Consider the following 26,848-nt stretch of genomic DNA (forward strand, 5'->3'; position numbering starts at 1 on the left):
CAGCAGCACATTGCAAGGTAATCCACCACGTTCAAGATGGATGCAAGGTTGGTTCAACATACACAAATCAATAAATGTGATTCATCACATAGACAGAACTATAAACAATGTTTTCTGCATCTATTCATCATCTCAATAGATGCAGAAAAGGGTTTTGATAAAATTCCACATCACTTCCTTTTAAAAACTCTCAACAAACTAGGCATCAAGGCAACCTACTTCAAAATAATAAGAACCATCTATGATAAACCTACAGCCAACGTCATATTGGCAAAAGCTGGAAGCCTTCCCATTGAGAATGGGCACAAAACAAGGACGCCAACTTGGACCGCTGCTACTCCACATAGTAGTGGGGAGTCCTAGCCAGAGCAACTAGGCAAGAGAAAGAAAAGGCATCCAAATTAAAAGAGGTGAAGTCAAACTTTCCCTGCAGATGATATGATTCTATACCTAGAAAACCCCACAGTCTCTGCCCAAAGGCTCCAAGCAACTTAAGCAACTTCAGCAGAGTTTCAGGATACAAAAGCAACTGATAAGCAACTTCAGCAAAGTTTCAGGATACAAAAGCAATGTACAAAAATCACTAGCATTCTTATGCACCAATAATGTCCAAGATGAGAACCAATCAGGAATTCAATCCCATTCACAATAGCCACAAAAAGAATAAAATACCTAGGAATACAGCTAACCAGGGAGGTGAAAGATGTCTACAATGAGAATTATAAAACACTGCTGAAAGAAATCAGAGATGACCAAAATAAATTGAAAAACATTCCATGCTCATGGATAGGAAGAATCAATATTGTTAAAATGGCTTTACTGCCCAAAACAATGTACAGATTCAACGCTGTTCTTATCAAACTACAACATTTTGTACAGAATTAGAAAAAAACAATTCTAAAATTCATATGGATCTAAAAAAGAGCCTGAATTACCAAAGCAACGCTAAACAAAAAGAACAAAGCTGGAAGCATCACACTACTTGACTTCAAACTATACTGCAAGGCTATGGTAACCAAAACAACAAGATACTGGTACGAAAACATACCTACAGACCAACGGAACAGGTTAGAGAACCCAGAAATAATGTTGCACCCTATAACCATCTGATCTTTGACAAAGCAGACAATCACAAGCAATGGAAAAAGAGCACCCTATTCCAACAATGGTGCTGGAATAAATGGCTAGTCATATGCAGAAGATCGCAACTGGGCCCCTTCCTTTCATCATATACAAAATATCAACTCAAGATGGATTAAAGACTTAAATGTAAAACCTTAAACTATGAAAACCATAGAAGAAAACCCAGAAAATACCATTTTGGACATAGGCTCTAGCAAATATTTCATGTTGAAGACTACAAAAGCAACTGCAACAAAAACGAAAATTGCAAGTGGGACCTAATTAAACTAAAGAGCTTCTGCACAGCAAAAGAAACTTTCCCTAGGCTCTAGCAAATATTTCATGTTGAACTACAAAAGCAACTGCAACAAAAACGAAAATTGCAAGTGGGACCTAATTAAACTAAAGAGCTTCTGCACAGCAAAAGAAACTTTCAGCAGAGTAAACAGCCTATAGAAGGGAAGAAAATATTTGCGAACTATGCATCCAAGAAAGATCTAATATTGAGAATCTATAAAAAACAAGCAAAAAATAAACCCATAAAAAAGGTCAAAGGACACGAACAGACACTTCTCAAAAGAAGACATACACATGGCCAATAGGCATATGAAAAAATTCTCAACATCACTAATGATTAGATAAATGCAAATCAAAATCACAATTAGGTACCCTCTCACAATAGTCAGAATGGCTATTGTTAAAGTAAAAAAAAAAAACAGTGAGTTTGAAGAGAAAAGGAAATGCTTACACACTGTTGGTGGGAATATGCATTAGTTCAGTCACTATGGAAAGCAGTTTGAAGATTTATCAAAGAACTTAAAACGTAACTGTCATTTGACCTATCAATCCCATTATGCAGTATATACCTGGAGGAATATAAATTGTTCTACCATAAAGACATATGCATGTATATGTTCAATGCAGCACTATTCACAGTAGCAAAGACATAGAATTAACCTTGATGCCCATCAATGGTGGACTGAAAAAAGAAAATGTGGTACATATATACTATGGAATACTATATAGCCATATAAAAGAATGAAATAGTGTCCTTTGCAGCAACATGGGTGGACCTGGAGGCCATTATCCTAAGCAAATTAATGCAGGAACAGATAACCAAATGCCACATGTTCTCACTTATAAATGGGAGCTAAACACTGAGTACATGTGGACACAAGGAAGGGAACAATAGATAGTAAGCCTACTTGAGAGTGAAGGGTGGGAGGAGGGTGGGCATCAAAAAATTACCTATTGTGTACTGTGCTTATTACATAAGTGATGAAATAATCTGTACACCAAATGCACATGACATGCAATTTACCCATGTAACAAATCTGCACATATGTCACTGAACCTAAAATAAAAGTTAGAAAAAAAAATCTCTTTACAACATACGAGTCATATTGGATCCTATCTTTTTATCCATTCTAAAAGTCTCCTGTCTTATAACTGATGTATTTAGACCATTGGCTTTTAATGTGATTATTGAAATAGCTGAATTAATATCTACCATATTTGTTACTGTTTTCTATTCATTACCTTTGTTTTTTGTTATTTTGTCTTCCACTTGTTTTCTACCTCCTTTCATTTTAATGGAATATTTTGTATGATTCAGTTTTTTTCTGTGTTAGTATATCAGTTATATTTCTTTTTTACCCTTGAATTTACAGGATATGTTTACAGTGAATCTAATCCTCTTTCAAATGACACTATACCACTCACTTCTTTGGTAGTACAAGTATTTTATAACAGGGTATTCCTAATTCTCTCTTGTTCCATATAACATTGCTGCTATTCATTTCACTTATTAATAGGCTCTGAATACATTATTATTGTTTTGAACAAACCATTATCTGTTAAGTCAATTAAGAAAAATAAAATATTTTATTTTACCTTCATTTATTCCTTTTCTATTGCTTTTCCTTTCTTTACGTAGGCCAGAATTTCTGACCTATATACTTTTCTTCCTCCCTAAAGAATTTGTTTTAATGTTAAAGAAAAAGCAGGTCTAAAGGTGACAAATTCCCACGATTTTGGTTTTCTGAAAATTTCCATTTCTCTTTCACTTTTGGAGGACAATTTCACTGGATACGGAATTATAATCAATGGTTGTTATGATCTGATGTTGCATCCCCCAAATTTCATATGTTGCCATCCTAACCACTAGTGTAATAGAATTAGAAGATAGGACCTTTGGGTGGTAATAGGTTATGAAAGTTAAGCCTTCATGAATGAATTAGTGCATTCATAAAAAGAGACATGAGATGATCTCTCCCTGCCATGTGAGGATACAACAAGAGGGCCACCTGAAAACCAAGATGACTGCCCTTACCAGACACTGGATCTGTTCGCATCTTGATCTTGGACTTCCCAGCCTCAGAACTGAGATAAATTTCTGTTGTTTCATTAGGCAGCCTAGTTTATGGTCTTTTGTTACAGCACCCTGAGCTGAGACAGTGGTTCTTTAAACCCTTTAAATATTTCACTCCACTCTCTTTTTTTCTTGCATGGTTTCTGAAGAGATGTCTGATGTAATTCTTATCCCTTATAAGGGATACACGTTATCTATACATAAGGTGGTTTTTTTTTTTTCCCCCCTCTGGCGGCTTTTTTCAGTATTTTTTTCTTGGTCTTTGATTTTTTTGGTATTTAATCCTTCCTGGTATTCTGTGAGCTTTCTGGATCTGTGGTTTGGTGTCATTAATTTTGGGAAATTCTCAGTCACTATTGCCTCAATGTTTCTTATGTTCCTTTTTTCTTTTACTTCTGATATTCCCATTACACATGCTACATCCCTTTTAAAATTGTCCTGCAGTTTTTGGATATTCTGGATTTTTCATTCTTTTTTTCTTTGCAATTAAGTTTTGCTAGTTTCTATTGACACTGTTTCAAGCATACTGATTCTTTCCTCAGTTTTGTCTAACCTGATGAGTAGTCCATCATTCATTCTGTTACAGTGTTTTTGATTTCTAGTATTTTTTTTGTTGTTGTTTCTTAGTTTCGGTTTCTCTGCTTATATAAGCCATCTGTTCTTTTATGTTGTCCACTTTTCCCATTAGAACTGTCAACATATTAATCACAGTTGTTTTAAATTTCTATGGAAATACATTGAAGTTTTGTCAGAGAAAGTAGCAGTTGAGTTGAATCTTAAAGAAATAGGAGCTGCCAGGTGGAGGAGATACTGGGCCAAGAGAATGAATGGCTTTTATGAGAGAGTGGCATGCTCAGAAAACTGAAAGTATTGTAGCAGAGTGAGGAAGTGGACTGCCAATCCTCCTACTTTGGGTAAAGCATCTTATATTTGTATCAAATACAAGGAATGCAATTATGGATCAAGGCAAAATTGTTTAGGTGGTATCTCTGCATCCCTAAATCTTCCAGGAAACTGGCTTATCACCTTTTTTTGGTCATCCACAAAGACAATAAATTCCAGAGTTTACAATTTCAAACTCTTAGACAACTGAAGATTCAAATGACATTTCATTGAATTAAAAATAAATATTTTCCCAGAGTTTAGGCTTTTGTCCTGATCTATGTGGATAAGGTCCAACTGAATTTTGAGAACTCTTACTCTATCCTGAAGTCAGCTACAATAGATGCTATGATCCAGAACATTAACCTATCCAAGCTTGAGCACCCACCGGGCAGAGGGCATCCCAAAGCAAGTAGACTTTTGCTCTTGCCCAGGGTAATCACTGAGGATGAGAATTTTAGACCAAAAGTTGGGGGACTCTTTGAGAACCAGGAGACTTGCCTCCAAAGCACCAGCTCATGTGTTCAGAAGATAGTTATTTTCTATTAGATGTTAAAGATTCCTGAGGAAATCAACAGTCATGGTCCTTTAAAACATAATTAGTTACTCTTTTAATAGTGCAATGGGCTCTCCTTGAAAACTCGTTAGCTACTAGAAATACTGAGAGTAGATTACTCAACCCCAGATCTTCATTGTTCCACCCAGCTGTAATTAGGCTGTGGCCAGTATTTTTAGCATACCTCACCTACCTGACCCTCCTTCTGCTTAGCCTCATTTTCTAATGGATGCCAATGTTGACCCATGACTCGAGGCTGCTTGATGCTGTTTTCTTACTTACCACATCCATCTTGACTCTTCTGCCTGACATACCTGCTCCTCTGTGTGTCCTTCACAAATCCCTTCCAGTGCTCACTGCCCAGACCGAGGTGCTAGACTTATTCCAGTGTCCACATGAATAAATGGCTGGAGATGTAAACTCATTCACTGTAAAGGAAACTGTACCTCTTTACACCTTTGCCACATTTTGAGAAATAAAATGACTATTTTAAACCATAGTCTATGCATTTCGGTGCAGTTTATGCATTTTGTGCCACACTTCTGCTTTGTGCAACTAGCAACTTTTAATATACAGTATTTCTTCTAATCATTGAAAGTGCACAACTTAACACTTTATCTTATTCTGTAATCATTTTATTCATGTATGTTTTATCGGTACAATTATTTGATAATCTCCTAGGGGAGATAAATGGTTCCTAGCACACCAATGATATGACAGAAAATCAGGAAATGATGTTTGTTGACTGATTCATTAAAGTGTCTAGTAGGGAGGTTAAAATCAATGACATATTACATATCATCCCTGCCCTGAGTCCTTAGGTGTCAAATTTTGGTGTTGAATGCATAAGTAGTTTTGGAAGAAATCAAAACTTCAGAGATATTTTTCCATGTTGTTAAAAAATAAATATAAATATATGTTTAAAATTTTTTCCATATTTTCCCTGGATTTCTTTTTAAGTCTCTGAAAGATGTCTCCACTACAGAAAATAGGATATCTAAAATTTGTGGTTTATGCATATGCATGTGTAGGGAAGGGACAGGGAAAGGGGAAGGGGAGGGCTTTCCTTTTTTCTTTTTACTACTTAAGCATATGTTATCTTTCATTCACAGTTCTCAGAGCAGCATAAAGCTAGATTAACTCTCCCTTTGGAACCTCAGATATAAGGTGGTTGTCCATCATTCTTATTGGCTTGCTCATCCTTACTTCTAGTTAGATGGAGGGTTGTATGCTTAGAGTTTTGCTGGTTAGTTTCTTCAGCTTGAAGACTCTTATATTTTAGAACATTTGCATTTATTTCAAAGCTTGAAGAAGCAGTCTCCCATTTGCTGCTGAGAGGTTTTATGTCTTCATTCTTTATGGCCCAGATTTGAGAATGTTTATTCTTCTTGGGCACTTTGAGAGGTGATAAACTTTCAAATGGCCTGTGGGGCTTAGACTGGACCCATTCTGAAGAGTTTGCCATAACATCCCCTTGGATTATAAAAGGTTGATTTCTGGGTGCTATCCAAGATGTGCTATATTTCTTTATATTTTTGCAAGTTGCCGGATTTAGTCTAGAAAAGAAATGAAATATGTGAATTTTTGTCCATCATGTACCTACTTTGTAGTCCTAGGTATATTGTCATAGTATAAATAATATTTTTTCTTTTTAGTAAGTTCATTCCCAAGACTTTTACCATCATTTATAAGTCTTCATCTCTGATTTTTTTTTTTTTTAGCACTACTCCAATCCTGTATTTCTAAATGCTTAGAGGATATGTTTATTTGGATACCTACTCTGACCTCAGCCTTCCTAGTATAATAGCCACTCTGGCCCCAGCTCCTTACCTATCTATCTAGTTGAAGTGGATGGTCACTAAAAAGTAAAGTAGCTGTTGGCTCTAAAGATCTGTTGTGTTTATTCTATTAGAATAGATTCAGTATATATGCTATGAGTTTTCTTTTCTATAACCAGTAAAAAAATCGATGCGAGTCTGAGAGAGGGAAGCATTTGCAAATTAATAATTGCAGCCACTTAAATTCTCTGTTTTTTAAGCATTCTATTTTTTAAACATAGAATATCAGCTTTATTTTTAATTAAACTTTTAAATTTTGAGATAACTGTAGACTTACCTGCATTTGGGAGAAGTAATACAGAGAGATCCCATGAACTCCCAGTTCCCCAAAATAGCTTGCAAAACCATAGAACAATATTGCAGTCAGGATATTGACACTGATGTAGTCAAGATAGAGAACACTGCCCTCATGTTGCCCTCTTATAGTACCTGCTTCCCTCCTTAATTCCTGGCAATCATTAATCTGTTATCAAGTTATATGATTTTGTTATTTAAAGAATGTTACATAAAGGAATCATCTGTAACCTTCTGGGATCGGCTTTTCGTTTTTTTTTTTTTTTAACTCAGAGTAATTGTCTGGAGATTCATCCATATTTTGTATATCAGCAGTTCATTCTATTATAATTGCTGAGTCTGGGACATGAACGTACCATGGATTGCTTAATAAGTCATTCATTCAAGGACATCTAGATTATTTCCAGTTTATGGCTATTACAAATAGTTATACACACAGGTTTTTTTGTGAGTTAATTTTTGTATAAGATGTAAGTTTAAGATTCATTTTTTTTTAGCCTATGGATATCCAATTGCTCCAGCACCATTTGTTGAAAGGCTCTTTTTTCTCCGTTGAATTGCTCTTGAATTCCCTATCAAAATCAGTGGAGCATATTTATGTGGTCTATTTCTTGCTTCTCGCCTCAGTTCCACTGATATATATGTTTATATCTCCTCTAATACTACTGTCTTGATTACTCTAGAGATATTAAAGTTTTTTAAATCAGATAGACTGATCTCTCCCACTTTATCCTTCTTGTCAAAATTTTTTTTGCTATTTTAGTGCATCCGCAGGTAAATTCTGGAATCATCTTGTCTGTATATACAAAAGATCTTGCTGGGATTTTGATAAACATTGTGTTGAACTTGCATATTAATCTGGGAAGAACTGACACCTTTTTTTTAAATTATTTTTTATTTTTTTATTTTTTTAATTGCGTTTTAGGTTTTGGGGTACATGTGAAGAACATGCAAGATTGTTGCATAGATTCGCACATGGCAGTGTGATTTGCTGCCTTCCTCCCCATCACCTATATCTGGCGTTTCTCCCCATGCTATCTCTCCCCAACTCCCCACCCTGCACTGTCCCTCCCCTATTCCCCTCCAACAGACCCCAGTGTGTGATGCTTCCTTCCCTGTGTCCATGTGTTCTCATTGTTCAACAACCACCTATGAGTGAGAACATGCAGTGTTTGATTTTCTGCTCTTGCGTCAGTTTGCTGAGAATGACGGTTTCCAGGTTCATCCATGTTCCTACAAAGGACAGGAATTCAGCGTTTTTGATGGCTGCATACTACTCCATGGTGTATACGTGCCACATTTCCCCTGTCTAGTCTATCATCAATGGGCATTTGGGTTGGTTCCAGGTCTTTGCTATTGTAAACAGTGCTGCCATGAACATTTGTGTGTGTGTGTCCTTATAGTAGAATGATTTATAATCCTTTGGATATATACCCAGTAATGGGATTGCTGGGTCAAATGGAATTTCTATTTCAAGGTCCCTAAGGAATTGTCACACTGTCTTCCACAATGCTTGAACTAATTTACACTCCCACCAACAGTGTACATCCTCTCCAGCATCTGTTGTCTCCAGATTTTTTAATGATTGCCATTCTAACTGGCGTGAGATGGTATCTCAATGTAGTTTTGATTTGCATTTCTCTAATGGCCAGTGATGATGAGCATTTTTTCTTATGTTTGTTGGCCTTATGTATGTCTTCTTTTGCAAAGTGTCTGTTCATATCCTTTGCCCACTTTTGAATGGGCTTGTTTGTTTTTTTCTTCTAAATCTGTTTTAGTTCTTTGTAAATTCTGGATATTAGCCCTTTGTTAGATGGGTAGACTGCAAAAACTTTTTCCCATTCTGTTGGTTGCTGATTCACTCTAATGACTGTTTCTTTTGCCGTGCAGAAGCTGTGGAGTTTGATTAGGTCCCATTTGTCTGTTTTGGCTTTTGTTGTCAATGCTTTTGGTGTTTTGGTTATGAAGTCCTTGCCTATGCCTATGTCCTGAATGGTTTTGCCTAGATTTTCTTCTAGGGTTTTTATGGTGTTAGGTCTTATGTTTAAGTCTTTAATCCATCTGGAGTTCATTTTAGTGTAAGGTGTCAGGAAGGGGTCCAGTTTCTGCTTTCTGCACATGGCTAGCCAGTTTTCCCAACACCATTTATTAAACAGGGACTCCTTTCCCCATTGCTTGTTTTTGTCAAGTTTGTCAAAGATTGGATGGTTGTAGATATGTTGTGTTGCCTCTGAGGCCTCCATTCGGTTCCATTGGTTTATATCTCTGTTTTGGTCCCAGTACCATGCTGTTTTTATTACTGTAGCCTTGTAGTATAGTTTGAAGTCTGGCAGTGTGATGCCTCTCACTTTGTTCTTTTTGCTTAGAATTGATTTGGCTATGCGGGCTCTCTTTTGGTTCCATATGAAGTTTAAGGTATTTTTTTTCCAGTTCTGTGAAGAAGGTCATTGATAAGTTGATGGGGATAGCATTGAATCTGTAGATTACTTTGGGCAGTATGGCCATTTTCACGATATTGATTCTTCCTAACCATGAACATGGAATGTTTCTCCACCTGTTTGTGTCCTCTCTTATTTCGTTGAGCAGTGGCTTGTAGTTCTCCTTGAAGAGGTCCTTTACGTTCCTTGTTAGTTGTATTCCTAGGTATTTTATTCTCTTTGTAGCAATTATGAATGGCAGTTTGTTCTTGATTTGGCTCTCTTTAAGTCTGTTATTGGTGTATAGGAATGCTTCCGATTTTTGCACACTGATTTTGTATCCTGAGACTTTGCTGAAGTTGCTTATCAGTTTCAGGAGATTTCGGGCTGAGACAGTGGGGTCTTCTAGATATACAATCATGTCGTCTGCAAATAGAGACAATTTGACTTTCTCTTTTCCTATTTGAATACCCTTTATTTCTTTTTTCTTGCCTGATTGCTCTGGCTAGAAGTTCCAATACTATATTGAATAGGAGTGGTGAGAGAGGGCATCCTTGTCTACTGCCAGATTTCAAAGGGAATGCTTCCAGTTTTTGCCCATTCAGTATGATATTGGCTGTTGGTTTGTCATAAATAGCTTTTATTATTTTGAGATACGTTCCATCAATACCTAGTTTATTGAGGGTTTTTAGCATAAAGCGCTGTTGAATTTTGTCAAAGGCCACCTCTGCATCAATTGAGATAATCATGTGGTTTTTGTCTTTGGTTCTGTTTATGTGGTGAATTATGTTTATAGACTTGCGTATGTTGAACCAGCCTTGCATCCCCAAGATGAAGCCTACTTGATCATTGTGGATAAGCTTTTTGATGTGCTGTTGCAGTCAGCTTGCCAGTATTTGATTGAAGATTTTTGCATCTATGTTCATCATGGATATTGGCCTGAAATTTTCTTTTCTTGTTGAGTTTCTGCCAGGTTTTGGTATCAGGATGATGTTGGTCTCATAAAATGATTTAGGAAGGATTCTCTCTTTTTGGATTATTTGGAATAGTTTCAGAAGAAATGGTACCAGCTCCTCTTTTTATGTCTGGTAGAATTCGGCTGTGAACCCATCTGGACCTGGGCTTTTTTGGGGTGGTAGGCTCTTAATTGCTGCCTCAACTTTAGACCTCGTTATTGGTCTCTTCAGGGTTTCAACTTCTTCCTGGTTTAGGCTTGGGAGGATGCAAGTGTCCAGGAATTTATCCATTTCTTCCAGTTTATGTGCATAGAGTTGTTTGTAATAATCTCTGATGATGGTTTGAATTTCTGTGGAATCTGTGGTGATATCCCCTTTATCATTTTTTATTGCATCAATTTGGTTATTCTCTCATTTCTTTTTTATTAATCTGGCTAGTGGTCTATTTTGTTGATCTTTTCAAAAAACCAGCTCCTGGATTTATTGATTTTTTGAAGGGTTTTTTGTGTTTCTATCTCCTTCAGTTCTGCTCTGATCTTAGTTATTTCTTGTCTTCTGCTAGGTTTCGAGTTTTGTTGATCTTGCTCCTCTGGCTCTTTCAATTTTGATGCTAGGGTATCAATTTTAGATCTCTCCTTGCTTCTCATGTGGACACTTATTGCTATATATTTTCCTCTAGAGACTGCTTTAAATGTGTTCCAGAGATTCTGGATGTTGTGTCTTCATTCTCGTTGGTTTCAAAGAACATCTTTATTTCTGCCTTCATTTCATCCTTTATCCAGTCAACATTCAAGAGCCAGTTCTTCAGTTTCCATGAAGCTGTGCGGTTTTGAGTTAGTTTCTGCATTCTGAGTTCTAACTTGATTGCACTGTGGTCTGAGAGACTGTTTGTTATGATTTCCATTCTTTTGCATTTGCTGAGGAGTGATTTGCTTCCAATTATGTGGTCAGTTTTAGAGTAGGTGCGATGTGGTGCTGAGAAGAATGTATATTCTATGGATTTGGGGTGGAGAGTTCTGTAAATGTCTATTAGGTTTGCTTGTTCCAGGTCTGAGTTCAAGTCCTGGATATCCTTGTTAATTTTCTGTTTGGTTGATCTGTCTAGTATTGACAATGGGGTGTTAAAGTCACCCACTACTATTGTGTGGGAGTCTAAGTCTCTTTGTAAGTCATTAAGAACTTGCCTTATGTATCTGGGTGCTCCTGTATTGGGTGTGTATATATTTAGGATTGCTAACTCTTCTTGTTGCATTGATCCTTTTACCATTATGTAATGTCCTTCTTTGTCTTTTTTTCTTTGTTGCTTTGAAGTCTATTTTATCAGAGACGAGAATTGCAACTCCTGCTTTTTTTTTTTTTTTTGCTCTCCATTTGCTTGGTAAATCTCCCTGTATCCATTTATTTTGAGCCTTTGTGCATTCTTGCGTGTGAGATGGGTTTCCTGTATACAGCATACTTGATGGGTTTTGGCTTTTTATCCAATTTGCTAGTCTGTGTCTTTTGATTGGGGCATTTAGTCCATTTACATTTAGGGTTAATATTGTTATGTGTGAATTTATCCTGCCATTTTGATGCTAGCTGGCTGTTTTACCCATTAGTTGATGCAGATTCTGGATTTTATTGCTACTCTTTACTATTTGGTATGTTTTTGGAGTGGCTGGTACTAGTTGTTCCTTTATATGTTTAGAGCCTCTTTCAGGATCTCTTGTAAAGCAGGCCTGGTGGTGATGAAATCTCTGAGTACTTGCCTGTTCGCAAAGGTTTTTATTTTTCCTTCACTTATGAAGTTTAGTTTGGCTGGATATGAGATTCTGGGTTGAAAGTTCTTTTCTTTAAGGATGTTGAATATTGGCCCCCACTCTCTTCTGGCTTGTAGGGTTTCTGCTGAGAGATCTGCTGTGAGTCTGATGGGCTTCCCTTTGTGGGTAACCCAACCTTTCTCTCTGGCTGCCCTTAGCATTTTCTCCTTCATTTCAACCCTGGTGAATCTGACGATTATGTGCCTTGGGGTTGCTCTTCTTGAGGAATATCTTTGTGGTGTTCTCTGTATTTCCTGAACTTGAATATTGGCCTGCCTTGCTAGGTTGGGGAAGTTTTCCTGGATAATATCCTGAAGAGTATTTTCCAGCTTAGATTCATTCTCTTTGTCACATTCAGGTACACCTATCAAATGTAGAGCAGGTCTTTTCACATAGTCCCACATTTCTTGGAGACTTTGTTCATTCCTTTTTACCCTTTTTTCTCTATTCTTGCCTTCTCTTTTTATTTCATTGAGTTGATCTTCGACCTCTGATATCCTTTCTTCTGCTTGGTCAATTCGGCTGTTGAAACTTGTGCATGCTTCGTGAAGTTCTCGTGTTGTGTTTTTCAGCTCCATCAATTCACTTATATTCCTCTCTATGTTGTCCATTCTCGTTAGCATTTCATCAAATCTTTTTTCAAGGTTCTTAGTTTCTTTGCATTGGGTTAGAACATGTTCTTTTAGCGCACAGAAGTTTCTTATTACCCACCTTCTGAAGTCTGATTCTGTCATTTCATCACACTCGTTCTCCATCTAGCCTTGTTCCCTTGCTGGTGAGGAGTTGTGATCCCTTGTAAGAGGAGAGGTGTTCTGGTTTTGGGTGTTTTCATCCTTTTTGCGCTGGTTTCTTCCCATCTTCATGGATTTATCCACCTGTTGTCTTTGTAGTTGCTGACTTTCATATTAGGGCTCTGAGTGAACTTCCAGTTTGTGGATGATGAAGTTATTTCTGTTTCTTAGTTTTCCTTCTAACAGTCTGGCCTCTCTGCTGCAGGATTGCTGAGGTCCACTCCAGGCCCTACTTGCCTGGGGATCACCTGCAGCAGCTGCAGAACAGTAAGGGTTGCTACCAGTTTCTTCTTCTGCTATCTTTGTCCCAGAAGGATACCCGCCAAATGTCAGTCTGTTCTCTCCTTTATGAGGTGACTCTTTGGATATACAGGGGTCAGGGAGCTGCTTGAGGAGACAGTCTCTCCTTTATTGGAGCTCAAGTGCTGAGCTGTGAGCTCTGTTGTTCATTCAGAGTTGCTGGACAGGTACGTTTAGGTCTGTTGCAGCAGAACTCATAAATTCCCCCTTTTTTTTTCTTCCCCAGGTGCTCTGTCCCAGGGAGTTAGGGCTTTATTTATGAGTTTCCGTTGTGCTGCTGCCTTTTTTTTTTTTTTTTTCAGGGCTGCCCTACCCAGCGAGGAGGCAGCCTAGTCACTGTCTGCCTGCAGAGGTTTTGCTGAGCTGCTGTGGGCTCCGTCCAGCTGCCGTGTGATCTTCCCTGCAGTCCTGTTTATATGGGTGTAGTTAGAATTGCCTCAGCAATGGTGGCCCACTTCTGTAATGGCGGACTCTCTCTGTAGTGGCAGGTTGCCTTGGCAATGGTGGGCTGCCTCAGTGATGGTGGACTGCCTCTGTAGTGGTGAATATCCCTCCCTGACAGAGCTGGGCCATCCCGGTTCAGATGCTCTTGCTGCGAAACTCTCAACCCAGAGCATTTTCAGTTACTGTTTGTGTGTTTGTGTGTGTGTGTGTGTGTGTGTGTGGGTAGGTGGGACCAGTCGAGCCTGATCACCTGGCTCCCTGACTCAGAGTCTTTTTTTTTTTTTTTTTTTTCTTAGTTGACTGGTCAAATCTCTCCCAGGTGTTCCACTTGCCTGTTGAAAAGGCACCGGGATCTACGTGACTTCCCGTGGGGTGACTCACTGCGCTGGCTGAAACAGCAGCGTTGAGTTTCCTAGCGTTTTTGTTTTTTTTTTTTTTGTCCAGGAATCTCCTGGCCTGGCTCCCTATTTCAGTCTCCCTTTAAATCAGATGAATGGGCAATCTGCCTTCCCGGGGCTCCAATCGCCAGCTAAGAGGGCACCTGGACCAGTGTATTTTGTGTGGAGAACCAGCACGCCAGGGCTCCAGCAAAGCAGCTGCGGGGGCCAAAACAACCGCAGGGGCCAAAACAGCCACGCTGGTCAAAACAGCCATGATGGCGACCCATGGGGCTCCTCCGCCTGGAATCTCCTGCTCTGTGGGCAATAAAAATCCATTTGGAAATGCGACGTCCACTCACCCTCTGTGCTTTCACAGGGAGCTGCAATCCTGAGCTGTTCTTAGTTGGCCATCTTCCTGAGATCCAAGAACTGACATCTTTATTGAGGCTTCCAATTTGTGAACATTCTATGTCTTTCCATTCTTCAGATATTTTTAAATTTCACTTATTCATTTATATATTTCACCATACAGACCCTGTACAACTAAGTATTTTATTTTTTTGAGAGATTTTAAGTGGTATTATATTTGTAATTTTGGTGTTCACATGTTCATTGCTTATGCATAGAAATGCATATAATTTTGTACATTTATCTTGTATTTGGAGGCCTAGCATAACTTGCTTATTAGTTAAAGGTTTTGTGTGCTTGCGCATGTGTGTGTTGTGGTAAATTTATTAGGATTTTCTAAATAGAGAATAACATCTTTCACAGGTAGGGACCATTTTATTTCATTCTTTCTGATTTGTATGCTTTTTATTTTTTTATTGCCTTATTGCAGTGGCTAGAACTTCTAGCACAATGTTCAGTAGAGTAGTGTATTAGTATATTCTAACACTGCTAATAAAGGTATACCTAATACTGGGTAATTTATAAAGAAAAGTGGTTTAATTAACTCCAGTTCCATGTGGCAGGGAGTCCTCACAACCATAGTGGAAGGCAAAAGAGGAGCAAAGCCACATCTTACATGGTGGCAGGCAAGAGAGTTTGTGAAGGGGAACTCCCATTTATAAAACCATCAGATCTCATGAGACTTGTTCACTACCATGAGAACAGTATGAGGGAAACTGCCCCCAGGATTCAATTATCTCCACCTGGCTCTGCCCTTGACACATGGGGATTATTACACTTAAAGGGAGATTTGGGTGGGGACACAGCCAAACTGTATCAAGTGGTAAACGTGGACTTTATTAGGTTGAGTAAGTTCCTCTTTATTCTTTTTTTTTTTTTCCTTGAGATGGAGTCTTCTTGTCACCCAGACTGGAGTGCAATGGTGCAATCTTGGCTCAGTGCAACCACTGCCACTTGGGTTCCAGCAATTTCTGCCTCAGCCTCCTGGGTAGCTGAGGTTACAGGTGCCCACCACCACGCCTGGCTAATTTTTGTGGTTTTACTAGAGATGGGGTTTCACCATGTTGGCCAGGCTGGTTTTGAACTCCTGACCTCAGGCGATCCACCTGCCTCAGCCTCCCAAAGTGCTGGATTTACAGGCATGAGCCACCACACCCAGCCTATTCCTATTTTTTTTCTGAGACATTTTATCATGGATGGGTATTAAATTCTGTAGAATACCAATTTCTGTGCCAATAAATAGTATCTTGTGATTTTTCTTCTTAAGCTTGGTAATATTAAGGATTTCATCAATTACTTTTTGAATATTAAACTAAACTTGAATTCCTAAAATAGACTCCACTTGGTCATGGTGTATAATTCTTTTTATTTAGAGATGAATTATATTTGCTAATATTTTGTTAGATTTAGCTTTTTAAATTCTATATTTATGAACAATTTTATTGTGTCATTTCCTTTTTTGTTTGCCCTTGTCTGGTTTTTGTAACAGGCTAATAGTGGCTTTATAAAATGAATGGAAAATTCCTAGTTTTTGGAAGAAATTGTATAGAATTGGTATTAATTCTTCCTTAATTTATTGGTAAAATTCTCCTCTAAAACCACCTAGGCCAGGTGATTTCTTTTTTGGGGTTTTAAAATTATGAAATCAGTTTCCTTATTAGTTATAGGAGTATTCAAATATTTTATTTCATATTGAATGAGTCTCAGTAGTTCATATTTTATTGAGGAAATCATCCATTTTCTTTAAGTTGTCAAGTTTGTGTGTAGTTTTTTTCTGGTATCTTTTTGATATATGCAGGATTTTTAATGATATCCCTTGTTTCATTTCTCATATTAGTAATTTGTGTCTTTTTTCTTTATTTCTTTGTCAGTATTAATAGTAGTTTGTCAGTTTTATTGATCTTTTCGAACAACCAGTTGTTTCACTGATTTTCTGTGTTATTTTTCTGTTTTCAAGTTTATTTCTGCTCTTATCTTTATTATCCTCTTTCTGCTTGCTTTGAGTTTATTTGCTCTTCTTTTTATAGGTCCCTAAGGTTGGAGTTTAGATTATTGATTAGAGATGTTTTCTCATTTTTTATCATATGCAGTTAGCTCTATAAATTTCTATATCAGTACTGATTTAGCTATCTCTCACTTATTTTGATATATTATACTGTCATTTCCATTAATTTAAATATATATTTTTACTTCCTTTGAGAATATAGTTTTTGAATTTTTGTTTTTATTTCTTATTAAAAAAAAAACAAGATACATGTGCAGAACGTGCAGGTTTGTTACACAGGTGTATATGTGCCATGGTGGTTTGCTGCATCTATTAACACATCCTCTGTGTTCCCTCCCTTCACGTCCCCCACCCCCCTACAGGCCTTGGTGTGTGTTTTTCCTCTCTATGTGTCAACATCTTCTCATTGTTCAACTCCCACTTATGAGTGAGAACATGTGGTGTTTTGTTTTCTGTTCCTATGCTAAATTTGCTGAGGATGATGGCTTCTGGCTTCATCCATGTCCCTGGAGAAAACATGATCTCATTCGTTTTTATGACTGTGTAGTATTCCATGGCGTATATATGCCATGTTTTCTTTATCCAGTCTATCATCGATGGGCATTTGGGTTGGTTCCATGTCTTGGCTATTGTAAATAGTGCTGCAGTCAACATACATGTGCACGTATCTTTATAGTAGAATGATTTATATTCCTTTGGGTGTATACCCAATAAAGTCTAATAGTATTTCTTGTTCTAGATCCTTGAGGAATCACCATACTGTCTTCTACAATGGTTGAACTAATTTACACTCCCACTAACAGTGTAAAAGCGTTCCTATTTCTCCACAGCCTTGCCAGCATCTATTGTTTCTTGACTTTTTAATAATCGCCATTCTGACTGGTGTGAGATGGTATCTCATTGTGGTTTTGATTTACATTTCTCTGATGATCAGTGATGTTGAGGCTTTTTTTTTTCCCCCATGTTTGTTGGTTGCATAAATTGTCTTCTTTTAGAAGTGTGTGTTCATATCCTTTGCCTACTTTTTGACGGGATTTTTTTTCTTGTAAATATATTTAAGTTCCTTGTAAATTCTGGATATTAGACCTTTGTCAGATGAGTAGATTGCAAAAATTGTCTCCCATTCTGTCAGTTACCTGTTCACTGATGCTAGCTTCTTTTGCTGTGCAGAAGCTCTTTAGTATAATTAGATCCCATTTGTCGATTTTGGCTTCTGTTATAATTGCTTTTGGTGTTTCAGTCATGAAGTCTTTGCCCATTCCTATATCCTGAATGGTATTGCCTAGGTTTTCTTCTAGAGTTTTTATGGTTTTGGGTTTTAAATTTAAGTCTTTAATCCATCTTGAGTTAATTTTTGTATAAAGTATAAGGAAGGGGTTGGTTTCCATTTTCTGCACATGGCTAGCCAGTTTTCCCAGTACCACTTATTGAATAGGACATCTTTTCCCCATCACTTGTTTTTGCCAGGTTTGTCAAAGATCATACAGTTGTAGATGTGTTGTTATTTCTGAGGTCTTCATTCTGTTGCATTGGTCTGTATGTCTGTTTTGGTAACTGTAGCCTTGTAGTATAGTCAGGTAGCGTGATGACTCGAACTTTGTTCTTTCTGATTAGGATTGTCTTGACTATACGGGCTCTTCCTTGATTCCACATGAAATTTAAAGTAGTTTTTTTCTAATTCTATGAAGAATGTCAATGGTAGTTTGATGGAAATAGTGTTGTATCTATAAGTTATTTTAGGCAGTATGACCATTTTCACGATACTGATTCTTCGTATGTATGAGCATGGAATATTTTTCTACTTGTTTGTGTCCTCTCTTGTTTCCTTGAACAGTGGTTGGTATTTCTCCTTGAAGAGGTCCTTCACATCCCTTGTTAGCTATATTCCTAGGTGTTTTATTCTCTTTGTAGGAATAATAAATGGGAATTCATTCATGATTTAGCTATTTGCTTGTCTATATTGGTGTAAAGAATTCTAGTGATTTTTGCACATTGATTCTGTATTGTGAGACTGATGAAGTTGCTTATCAGTTTAAGGAGTTTTTGGACTGAGATGATGGGGTTTTCTAAATATAAAATCATGTCATCTGCAAACAGAGACAATTGGACTCCCTCTCTTTCTATTTGAATACCCTTTATTTCTTTCTCTTGCCTGATTGCCCTGGCCAGAACTTCCAATACTGTGTTGAATAGGAGTGGTGAGAGAGATCATCCTTGTCTTGTACTGGTTTTCAAAGGGAGTGCTTCCAGCTTTTGCCCATTCAATATGATATTGGTTGTGGGTTTGTCATAAAGAGCTCTTATTGTTTTGAGATGTGTTCCATCAATACCTAGTTTACTGAGAGTTTTTAACATGAAGGGATGTTGAATTTTATTGAAGGCCTTTTCTGCAGCTGTTGACATAATCATGTGGTTTTTGTCTTTGGTTCTGTTTATGTGATTGATTATGTTTATTGATTTGTGTATGTTGAACCAGCCTTGTATCCCAGGGATGAAGCCAACTTGATCATGGTGGATAAGTTTTTTGATATGCTGCTGGATTTGGTTTGCCAGTATTTTATTGAGGATTTTTTGCATCAATGTTCATCAAGGATATTGGTCTGAGGTTTTTTTTTGTTGTGTCTCTTCCTGGTTTTGGTATCAGGATGATGGTGGCTTCATAAAATGAGTTAGGAAGGAGTCCTTCCTTTTCAGTTGTTTGGATTAGTTTCAGAAGGAATGATATCAGCTCCTCTTCGTACTTCTGGTAGAATTGGGCTATGAGTCCATCTGGTCTTGGGCTTTTTTTGCTTGGTAAGCTATTAATTATTGCCTCAATTTCAGAACTTGCTATTGGTCTATTCAGGGATTCGACTTCTTCCTGGTTTAATCTTGGGAGAGTGTATGTGTCTGGGAATTTCTCCATTTCTTCCAGATTTTCTAGTTTATTTGCATTAAGGTGCTTATAGTATTCTCTGATGGTAGTTTGTATTTCTTTGGGATCAATGGTGATATCCCTTTATCATTTTTTGTTGTATCTATTTGATTCTTCTCTCTGTTCTTCTTTATTAATCTAGCCAACAGTCTATTTTGTTAATTTTTTCCAAAAAACAGCTCCTGGATTCAGTGATTTTTTTGGAGAGTTTTTTGTGTCTCTATCTCCTTCAATTCTGCTCTGATCTTAGTTATTTCTTGTCCCCTGTTAGCTTTTGGATTTGTTTACTCTTTTATCTCTAGCTCTTTTAATTGTGATATTAGAGTGTCAATTTGAGATTTTTCTAGCTTTCTGATGTGGGCATTTAGTGCTATACATTTTTTTTTTCAGCCCTGTATTCATTCTCCTGTCCTTCTGAAACCACGATAATGTGAATATTAGGTCTTGTTTTATAGTCCTACAGGTCCCTGAGGCTCTATTTATTTTATTTTAAGCCTATTTTTCTCTGATGTTCAGGTTGGATAATTTCTATTTTTCTATCTCTCTCAATTCACTGATTCTTTCCTTTATTTGCACAATTATACTGTTGTGTTCAGCCATTAAGCTTTTAAAATTTCAGTTGTATTTTTTAATTCAAAAATTTCGGTTTGGTTCTTCTTAATATATATATTTTTTTCTCTCTCTGCTGAGGCTTTCTTTTTTTTTTTTCACTTGTTCTCAGTGTATTTATAAATGTTTCTTTGAAGCATTTTTACTATGACTGCTTTAACAATCTTTGTCAAAAAATTCTAACATCACGATCATCTCCGTGTTTGTGTCCACTAATTATCATTTTCAGTTTTAGATCCTCCTTGTTCTTGGCACAACAATTTATTTCTGATTAAAACATAGGCACTTTCACATTATGTTATGAGACTCTGGATCTTATGTAAACCCTCTGTTCTAGTTGGCTTTTTGTTACTCTGATCCAGCACAGGGAGTGGGAAGGGAAGAGCTCATTACTGCAAGATGGAAGTGGAAGTCCAGTTTCTCCATCTGGACTTCATTGACACCAGAGACAGGAGGCTTCTAATTATTACTGGACAGATGTGGAGGTTCATCTCCATATGTAGTCTCCAATGAGACTGTGGTGGGGTCTAGGTGACAATTAGGACATGGCTTGATTTTTAGTCATTACTTTCATAAGAGATTCCTTATATATTAATACTTTAAATCTAGAAATGCACTCAGTGAGGATTGGCCTGAGCACGAAGGTACAGACAAATAGTAAGGTATTAATTAAGACTTCTCTGATTACAAGTAACAGAAACCAATTCAAGCTAGCTTAATTAAAAAAAGCATAAGGTAGGGTAGGGGAAGAATCATAAGAAAGTACAAAGCTACTCATGGAAACAAAGGGAGAGGGAATTCAGCCAGGCTTCAGGAAAGGACTAGTACTAGAAAATGAAAAACTGCCAAGGCTTTTTATTCATCTGCATTATCTGCTTTTCTCTTTTCCACAGGAAAGTTTTTACTTCCCTTAGCTCAAATTTGCATTCTACAGCAGTTTCATGTATAAGACTGATCCACTATCTCTCATTCCAATTCCGAAGTATAGAGAAAGAATCTGACCGGCAACCATGCCAGTGGGTAGAGGTCACATAATTACAAACAGCTTTTGGAAACTCTACCCTTGTGGATCAAGAGGCAGTCCACAGAGAAGGGCAAATTGTGCCTGGAGTGGATACCCCCACTCCAGGGATATCTGGCATAGTATATGTGGAAATATTAAAAAGTAGGAAGGCAGCAAGCAAGGCCTTTCTTAACAGACAATCTCATTGCAAATTTAAACATTGGCAGGTTGATTTTTGTTGTTGTTGTTTTACAACTTAGGTCTTTATGGCTACCTTTTTCTGTTTTATATATCCTTTGTCTGACTGTATCAACACTCTTACATACTATTCCCTATAGTAAGTGATTCAGGGTAAAGTGAGAATAAGCAAAGAATGAGGAGATTACACTTTGTTAAACCATCTTGGACATTGGTCTAAGTTAGGATTAAGGAGAAACTAGTTTATGTGCTGTAAGAGTTTGCAGAATTATCATGTTGAAGGATATGACATCTGAATGTAATCATAGGGCTGAAACCTAAATTGTCTGTTCTGTTCTTAAGCCAGAATGCATAGGGTCTAGGTGGATTAATAGGTGAATTGTATGTAAACAAGATAATTTACATACCTTAAATTTCTCTTTGGTCAAACATGGGTCAGATTTCAAATATGGAGGAATAAATCTCATGCTTGGCATTTCATTTGGTAATGATGAAAATTCTTGAGAAAGATTATGCAAATCAAAATATAATTGGAGAGATTTTTTTACTTCCAGGGAGATGAAGTAGGTGCATTTTCCCTATTCTTTGCACTAAAAATAACTACAAATCCAGGACATTACATATAAAATAAACATAAGACAACTCTGAAAGGTAGAAAGCAGGCAGACCACCCAGGGATTTCAAGAACCAAGGAACAACACTGTTGTCTCCTGGGTTTTCTTTTTGCCTCATATATCCAAGACTTGCAGCCGAGGAAGCCAGCAATCTGAAAACACAAATGGGCCCAGACACGTACACAAAAAGCTCTCAACAATAGCCTGTACTACACATACAAAGGACCAAGAAAGGGACAGCCTATTGATATAGAAAATGTTAGGCCATAACCACTGTACTCCAGCCAAGCACCACAGATAAACAGTGCCCTCACTCCCACCCATGTAAGCAGAGGCAGAGTGAGGGGCTTACACTTCCGCTCTTAAGAGGTATAATAAGGCATCTCAAACCTCTGCTAGGGTGGTGCCAAAGAAGGACAAGTAGAAGCCAAAACTTTGACTCCCCTCCCCCAGCTTATAAAGAGTCTCTCCCTTCCCACAGGGTGTCATTGGAAACCAAATGGGGAGCCTTGATTTCCACACTCAATAGACAAATGAAGCCTCTTCCTCTCCCCATTGGGCTGGTGTAAAAGAGTCAGGGTTTTTACAAATGTGCAGTGGCAATGAATCATAGCTTTCACACCTTTTCTTATTAAAGTATTCATAAGTTTCCAGTTGATATGTAAGTACTCTTTGTATATTAAATATATTGATCATGTTTTTCACTTATAAAGAGAAATGGCAAAGCATAATGATGAATCTCAGGAGGACTCTGGAGTCAGAATGTCTAGGTGGATTTGAATTCAGATTCTACTACGTATTGGCTATTGAGGTTTTGGATAAATTATTTAACCTCTTTGCACCTCAATTTTCTCATGTGCAAAATGTAAAGTGTATACATATATAACTTTGAACAATGTGTAGCACATAGGAAGTACATTTTAAAAGCTTGTTGATTACATTAGTATTGTATTTATTATTTTTATCTTGTTACTGTCTTTACTTTTATTTATATGTGTTTCCTTTTGGCCTTAGAGGTGATTCTGTGTTTTATCTTTAGAAGAAAACTGATCTCACTCTTTCTGCTTTCATCTGAGTATCAATAAACTGAAGTAGCTCAGATTAATTATTTTTAATTCTGGTTACCCCATAGGATTATAAGGTTTAAAACACCTGACAATTTTCAAGTCAGGCTATAATGATACGTTATGGATACTTTATTAATAGATCTAAATTAATGTGTAGTTTTATGCAAATAATCAATTAAATAAGGCCTGATATCTTACTCCTTTACTTATCAAATGTTTTCTGACAGCTCTGGGTCTTTATTCTTTGCCAAATGTGATGTAGCTGACATCATTTTCAAGAGCAGACATTTTTTTCTTAGGATAATGAATTAATAAGCCCTGCTTTCTTAAAAAGATGTGTTAAATAGCTAAGACTGATAAAATTGTATTGACTTACTGATGTTGGATTTGGAAGTTGGTTCTTGGATTGAATAGCTGATTTATCTGAGTAGTTTGCATGTTTTTAGTGCTATGCATGATGGGGAGCAAATATTGCAATATTTCTTGAGTTTGAGCTTTTCCTTTATCATTGTAGATTCTTTTTTCATCATCTGTCCAATTTATGCCAGTCTTCTTGCCTTGGAAAGATATGCATTCTTTTATTTTGCTTTTTAAGTTGTGGTGCAGATCTGGGGAGCAACCACAAAAATATGTACAGAGATATGAACTGTATTTATTCACAATCATTTATCAGGCATTATTGTATGCCAAGGCTTTTATCTAAAATTCCTTGCCCATCTGAAGCTTGTACTTTAATGGCAGTGGGCAGAAAATAAAGAAACAAGTAAAACGTATATTATGTTAGATAATGATAAAGTTTACAGGATATAGTGAAGCTGCAGAGGGGAGTAGAGAATTCTTGAGGGATTGCTTTCTATTTTTAAAAAGGTGTTAAGAGAAAGCCTCCTTATGAAGCTGACATCTCATGGAAGTTAGGAAATGAATCAAGCAGGTTTCAGGGGAAAGAGAATTTGAAGCAAAGTCCCTTACTGAGGTAGGAGAGCCGTTGTGTGTTCAAGAACACCAAGAATGCATCAGTGGCTGGAGTAGAATGAGCAAAAGGGAAAGTTATAAGAGATGAGTTCAAGTAGGTAACTTGGGTTCAGGTCATGTAGGGCCTCATAGGCCTATGGAAGGACTTTGATTTTTACTGAATGTGAGATGGAGAATCACTGGAAGGCATTGAGCAGAGGAGTGTCAGTCAGATTTGTTTGGAAAAAATTGTGCTGGTTGCCAAGTTGAGAACAGGTTGAAGAGAGGCAAGAGTGAACAAGCAGGGAGATCTCTTGGAAGGCCGCAGAAAGAATCCAGGAGAGAGGGTAGTAGCTTGGACCAGGTGGTGGAAATGGCTAGAAGGGTAAGAAGTGGGGTGGGGGTATTCTGGGCACATATATGGATTTGCTAAATAATTGGATGTGAGATGAGAGAATAAGAGAGGAATCAATGGTGCCTCCAAAGCTGCTAGTTTGAGGAAATGGCAGTATAGGGATGGGAAAGACTGGGAAGAGCATGTTAGAAATCTCTTCTTTATTAGATGATGTGAAGGAATTGTTGTTTTGTTAATGGAGACACTGGAATATAAAAACATTTTAAAAATGTTTATACCACCCCGTATTAGTTAGGATGGCTGCTATCAAGAAAACTTCTGGAAACTAACAAGTGTTTGCAAGGATTTAGAAAAACTGGAACCATGACACATTAATAAGGATGTAAAATGGTACAACCATTGTGGAAAGCAGTATGATGGTTCCTCAAAAATTAAAAATAGGATTACCATATGACCCAGCACTTCCACTTCTGGTTATAGCCCCAAAAGAATTGAGAGCAGGGTCCCAAAGAGACATATATACATTCATATTTATAGCAGCATTATTCATTATAGCCAAAAGTTGTAAGCAACCCAAGTGTTCATTGATGAATGGATTAATAAAATGAGGTATATTCATATAATGGAATGTTATTTAGCCTTAAAAAGGAAGGAAATACTGACAAATACTACAATATTGATAAACCTCGAGAGCATTATACAAAATAAACCAGACACAAAAAGACAAATGCTCTATTTGTCATCCAAATATTTGACTCCAGTTCCTAATTTGACTAGAATATTCCATTGACTAGAATATATACAAAAGTAGGAGGATGGTTTCCAGGTGCTTGGGGGAGGGGAAAGTGAGAAGGTGCTGTTTAATAGGCATAAAGTTTAAATTTTAAAAGAGGGAAAGGAATTAAAACTACTGACTCCACCCTTAGTTAAGATGGTAAATTTTCTAAGTGTATTTTACCACAATTTAGAGACAACGTCCTTGGGAAGGAGTAGGGAACCCTGAGTAAAGCCTGACAGAAGACTAGTAGTCAGATACTTTAAAAAATGTCCTAATTCATAATTATCATGCCTAAATTGGTCTATAGATAGCATAAGAGAAAGTAGAATGCTTTTAGAATAAAAGCAAGAAATACACTGTGCTTTGTTAATATGTGTTTATCCAGTTAGTGATATACACTAAACTGTTTATAGGCAAAATAATATAATTTACGGAATTTATTTTAAAGTACTCTACGGAAAAAGTGGTAAGAAAACAGATGAAACAAGAGTAGCAGGGTTCTGATGAGGATGGATGATGGGCATCAGTGGACTCATTCTTCTTTCTACTTTTGTTTATGTTTGAAAATTTCTACAATAAGTTTTTTGTAAATAAAGGAATTGTCTATTCTTAAAAGAAAAATAAACAGATAAAGCATGCCTTACATTAAGTTAGATCTGAAAGATAATATATGATTGCAATATCTGGCAACACTGGCAAATGAACTTATTTACAGTTTCTTGATAGGCCATTCTTAAAGGGCCATTCAATAAACATTCATTGAGTGTAGGCCTGGTACGGTAGCTCATGCCTTTAATCCTAGCTCTTTGGGAGTCTGAGGCAGACAGATCACTTGAGGTCAGGAGTTCGAGACTAGCCTGGCCAACAGGGTGAAACTCTGTCTCTATTAAAAATACAAAAATTAGCTGTGTGTGGTGGCAGGTGCCTGTAATCCCAGCTATTCAGGAGGCTGAGGCAGAGAAATTGTTTGAACCCAGGAGGCAGAGACTGCAGTGAGCTAAGATCGCATCACTGCACTCCAACCTGGGTGACACAGCAAGACTCCATCTCAAAAAAGTAAAAATAAATAAACATACATTCACTGAATGCTTATATCTAGCACTATTTCTGTTTGGTAAATATATGTGAAAAACACAGTCCCTGCCATCAATATGTTAAGAATCAGGACTAGAGAGCAAAAAGTGAAGTATCTATTAGAATATACTTCTATAGAGATAAACCAGAACGCTTACCATATACATATACTTAAAGCCATACTTATAGATGGGGGGAAAGGGTATTGGGTAAATGAATAAACACAAGTCAGCCAAGTAAAAAAAAGGAGAGTGATCTAGGTTGTGGGACTAACATGGCACCTTCAGGAAATCACAAATGTGGTGTAGAATAATTGGGTTATCAGGTAGGCATGAAGATATGGTTCAAAACTAGAGACTTTGTTTGAAGTAACCCTTTTGTGAGAGCTCCTCTCATTCATGACTGACAGTGGCAAAATAAATGTGTTTTGAATGAAACCATTAGGGGGCCATTGAAGATTTTTGCAAGGTAATCGATTTGCATTTTTGAAAGATCACACTGGCACCCAGGAAAACAGAAGATTGAAGAAAAGTGAAACACAGGTAGGGAGACAAATTAGGAGACTAATGCAGTTATTCAAAGGAGGCAAAATGATGGTCTGAATTAGCAGTAGCATTAGGATGAAGGGAGCAGATTCAAGAGAATCTTTAGAGGTAAATGGATATACCTTCATGTTATTAGATACAAAAAAAAAACAGAAGTATACAACATTAGGATAAGCC

At 37.2% G+C, this 26,848-nt stretch overlaps 1 protein-coding gene across 1 annotated transcript in view; it reads right to left on the reverse strand.

Annotated features, from left to right (window-relative positions):
- Positions 1 to 6,067: 6,067 nt before the first annotated feature.
- Positions 6,068 to 26,848, reverse strand: part of AGBL3 (AGBL carboxypeptidase 3) — a 135,215-nt gene continuing 114,434 nt past the window's right edge. The window contains 3 exon segments of the mRNA XM_074378821.1: positions 6,068 to 6,099; positions 6,102 to 6,487; positions 23,345 to 23,576. Coding sequence (XP_074234922.1) covers positions 6,068 to 6,099; positions 6,102 to 6,487; positions 23,345 to 23,576 — 650 coding nt within the window.

The sequence above is a fragment of the Saimiri boliviensis genome, chromosome 10 (assembly GCF_048565385.1).
Source record: "Saimiri boliviensis isolate mSaiBol1 chromosome 10, mSaiBol1.pri, whole genome shotgun sequence".
Classification (NCBI taxonomy): domain Eukaryota; kingdom Metazoa; phylum Chordata; class Mammalia; order Primates; family Cebidae; genus Saimiri; species Saimiri boliviensis.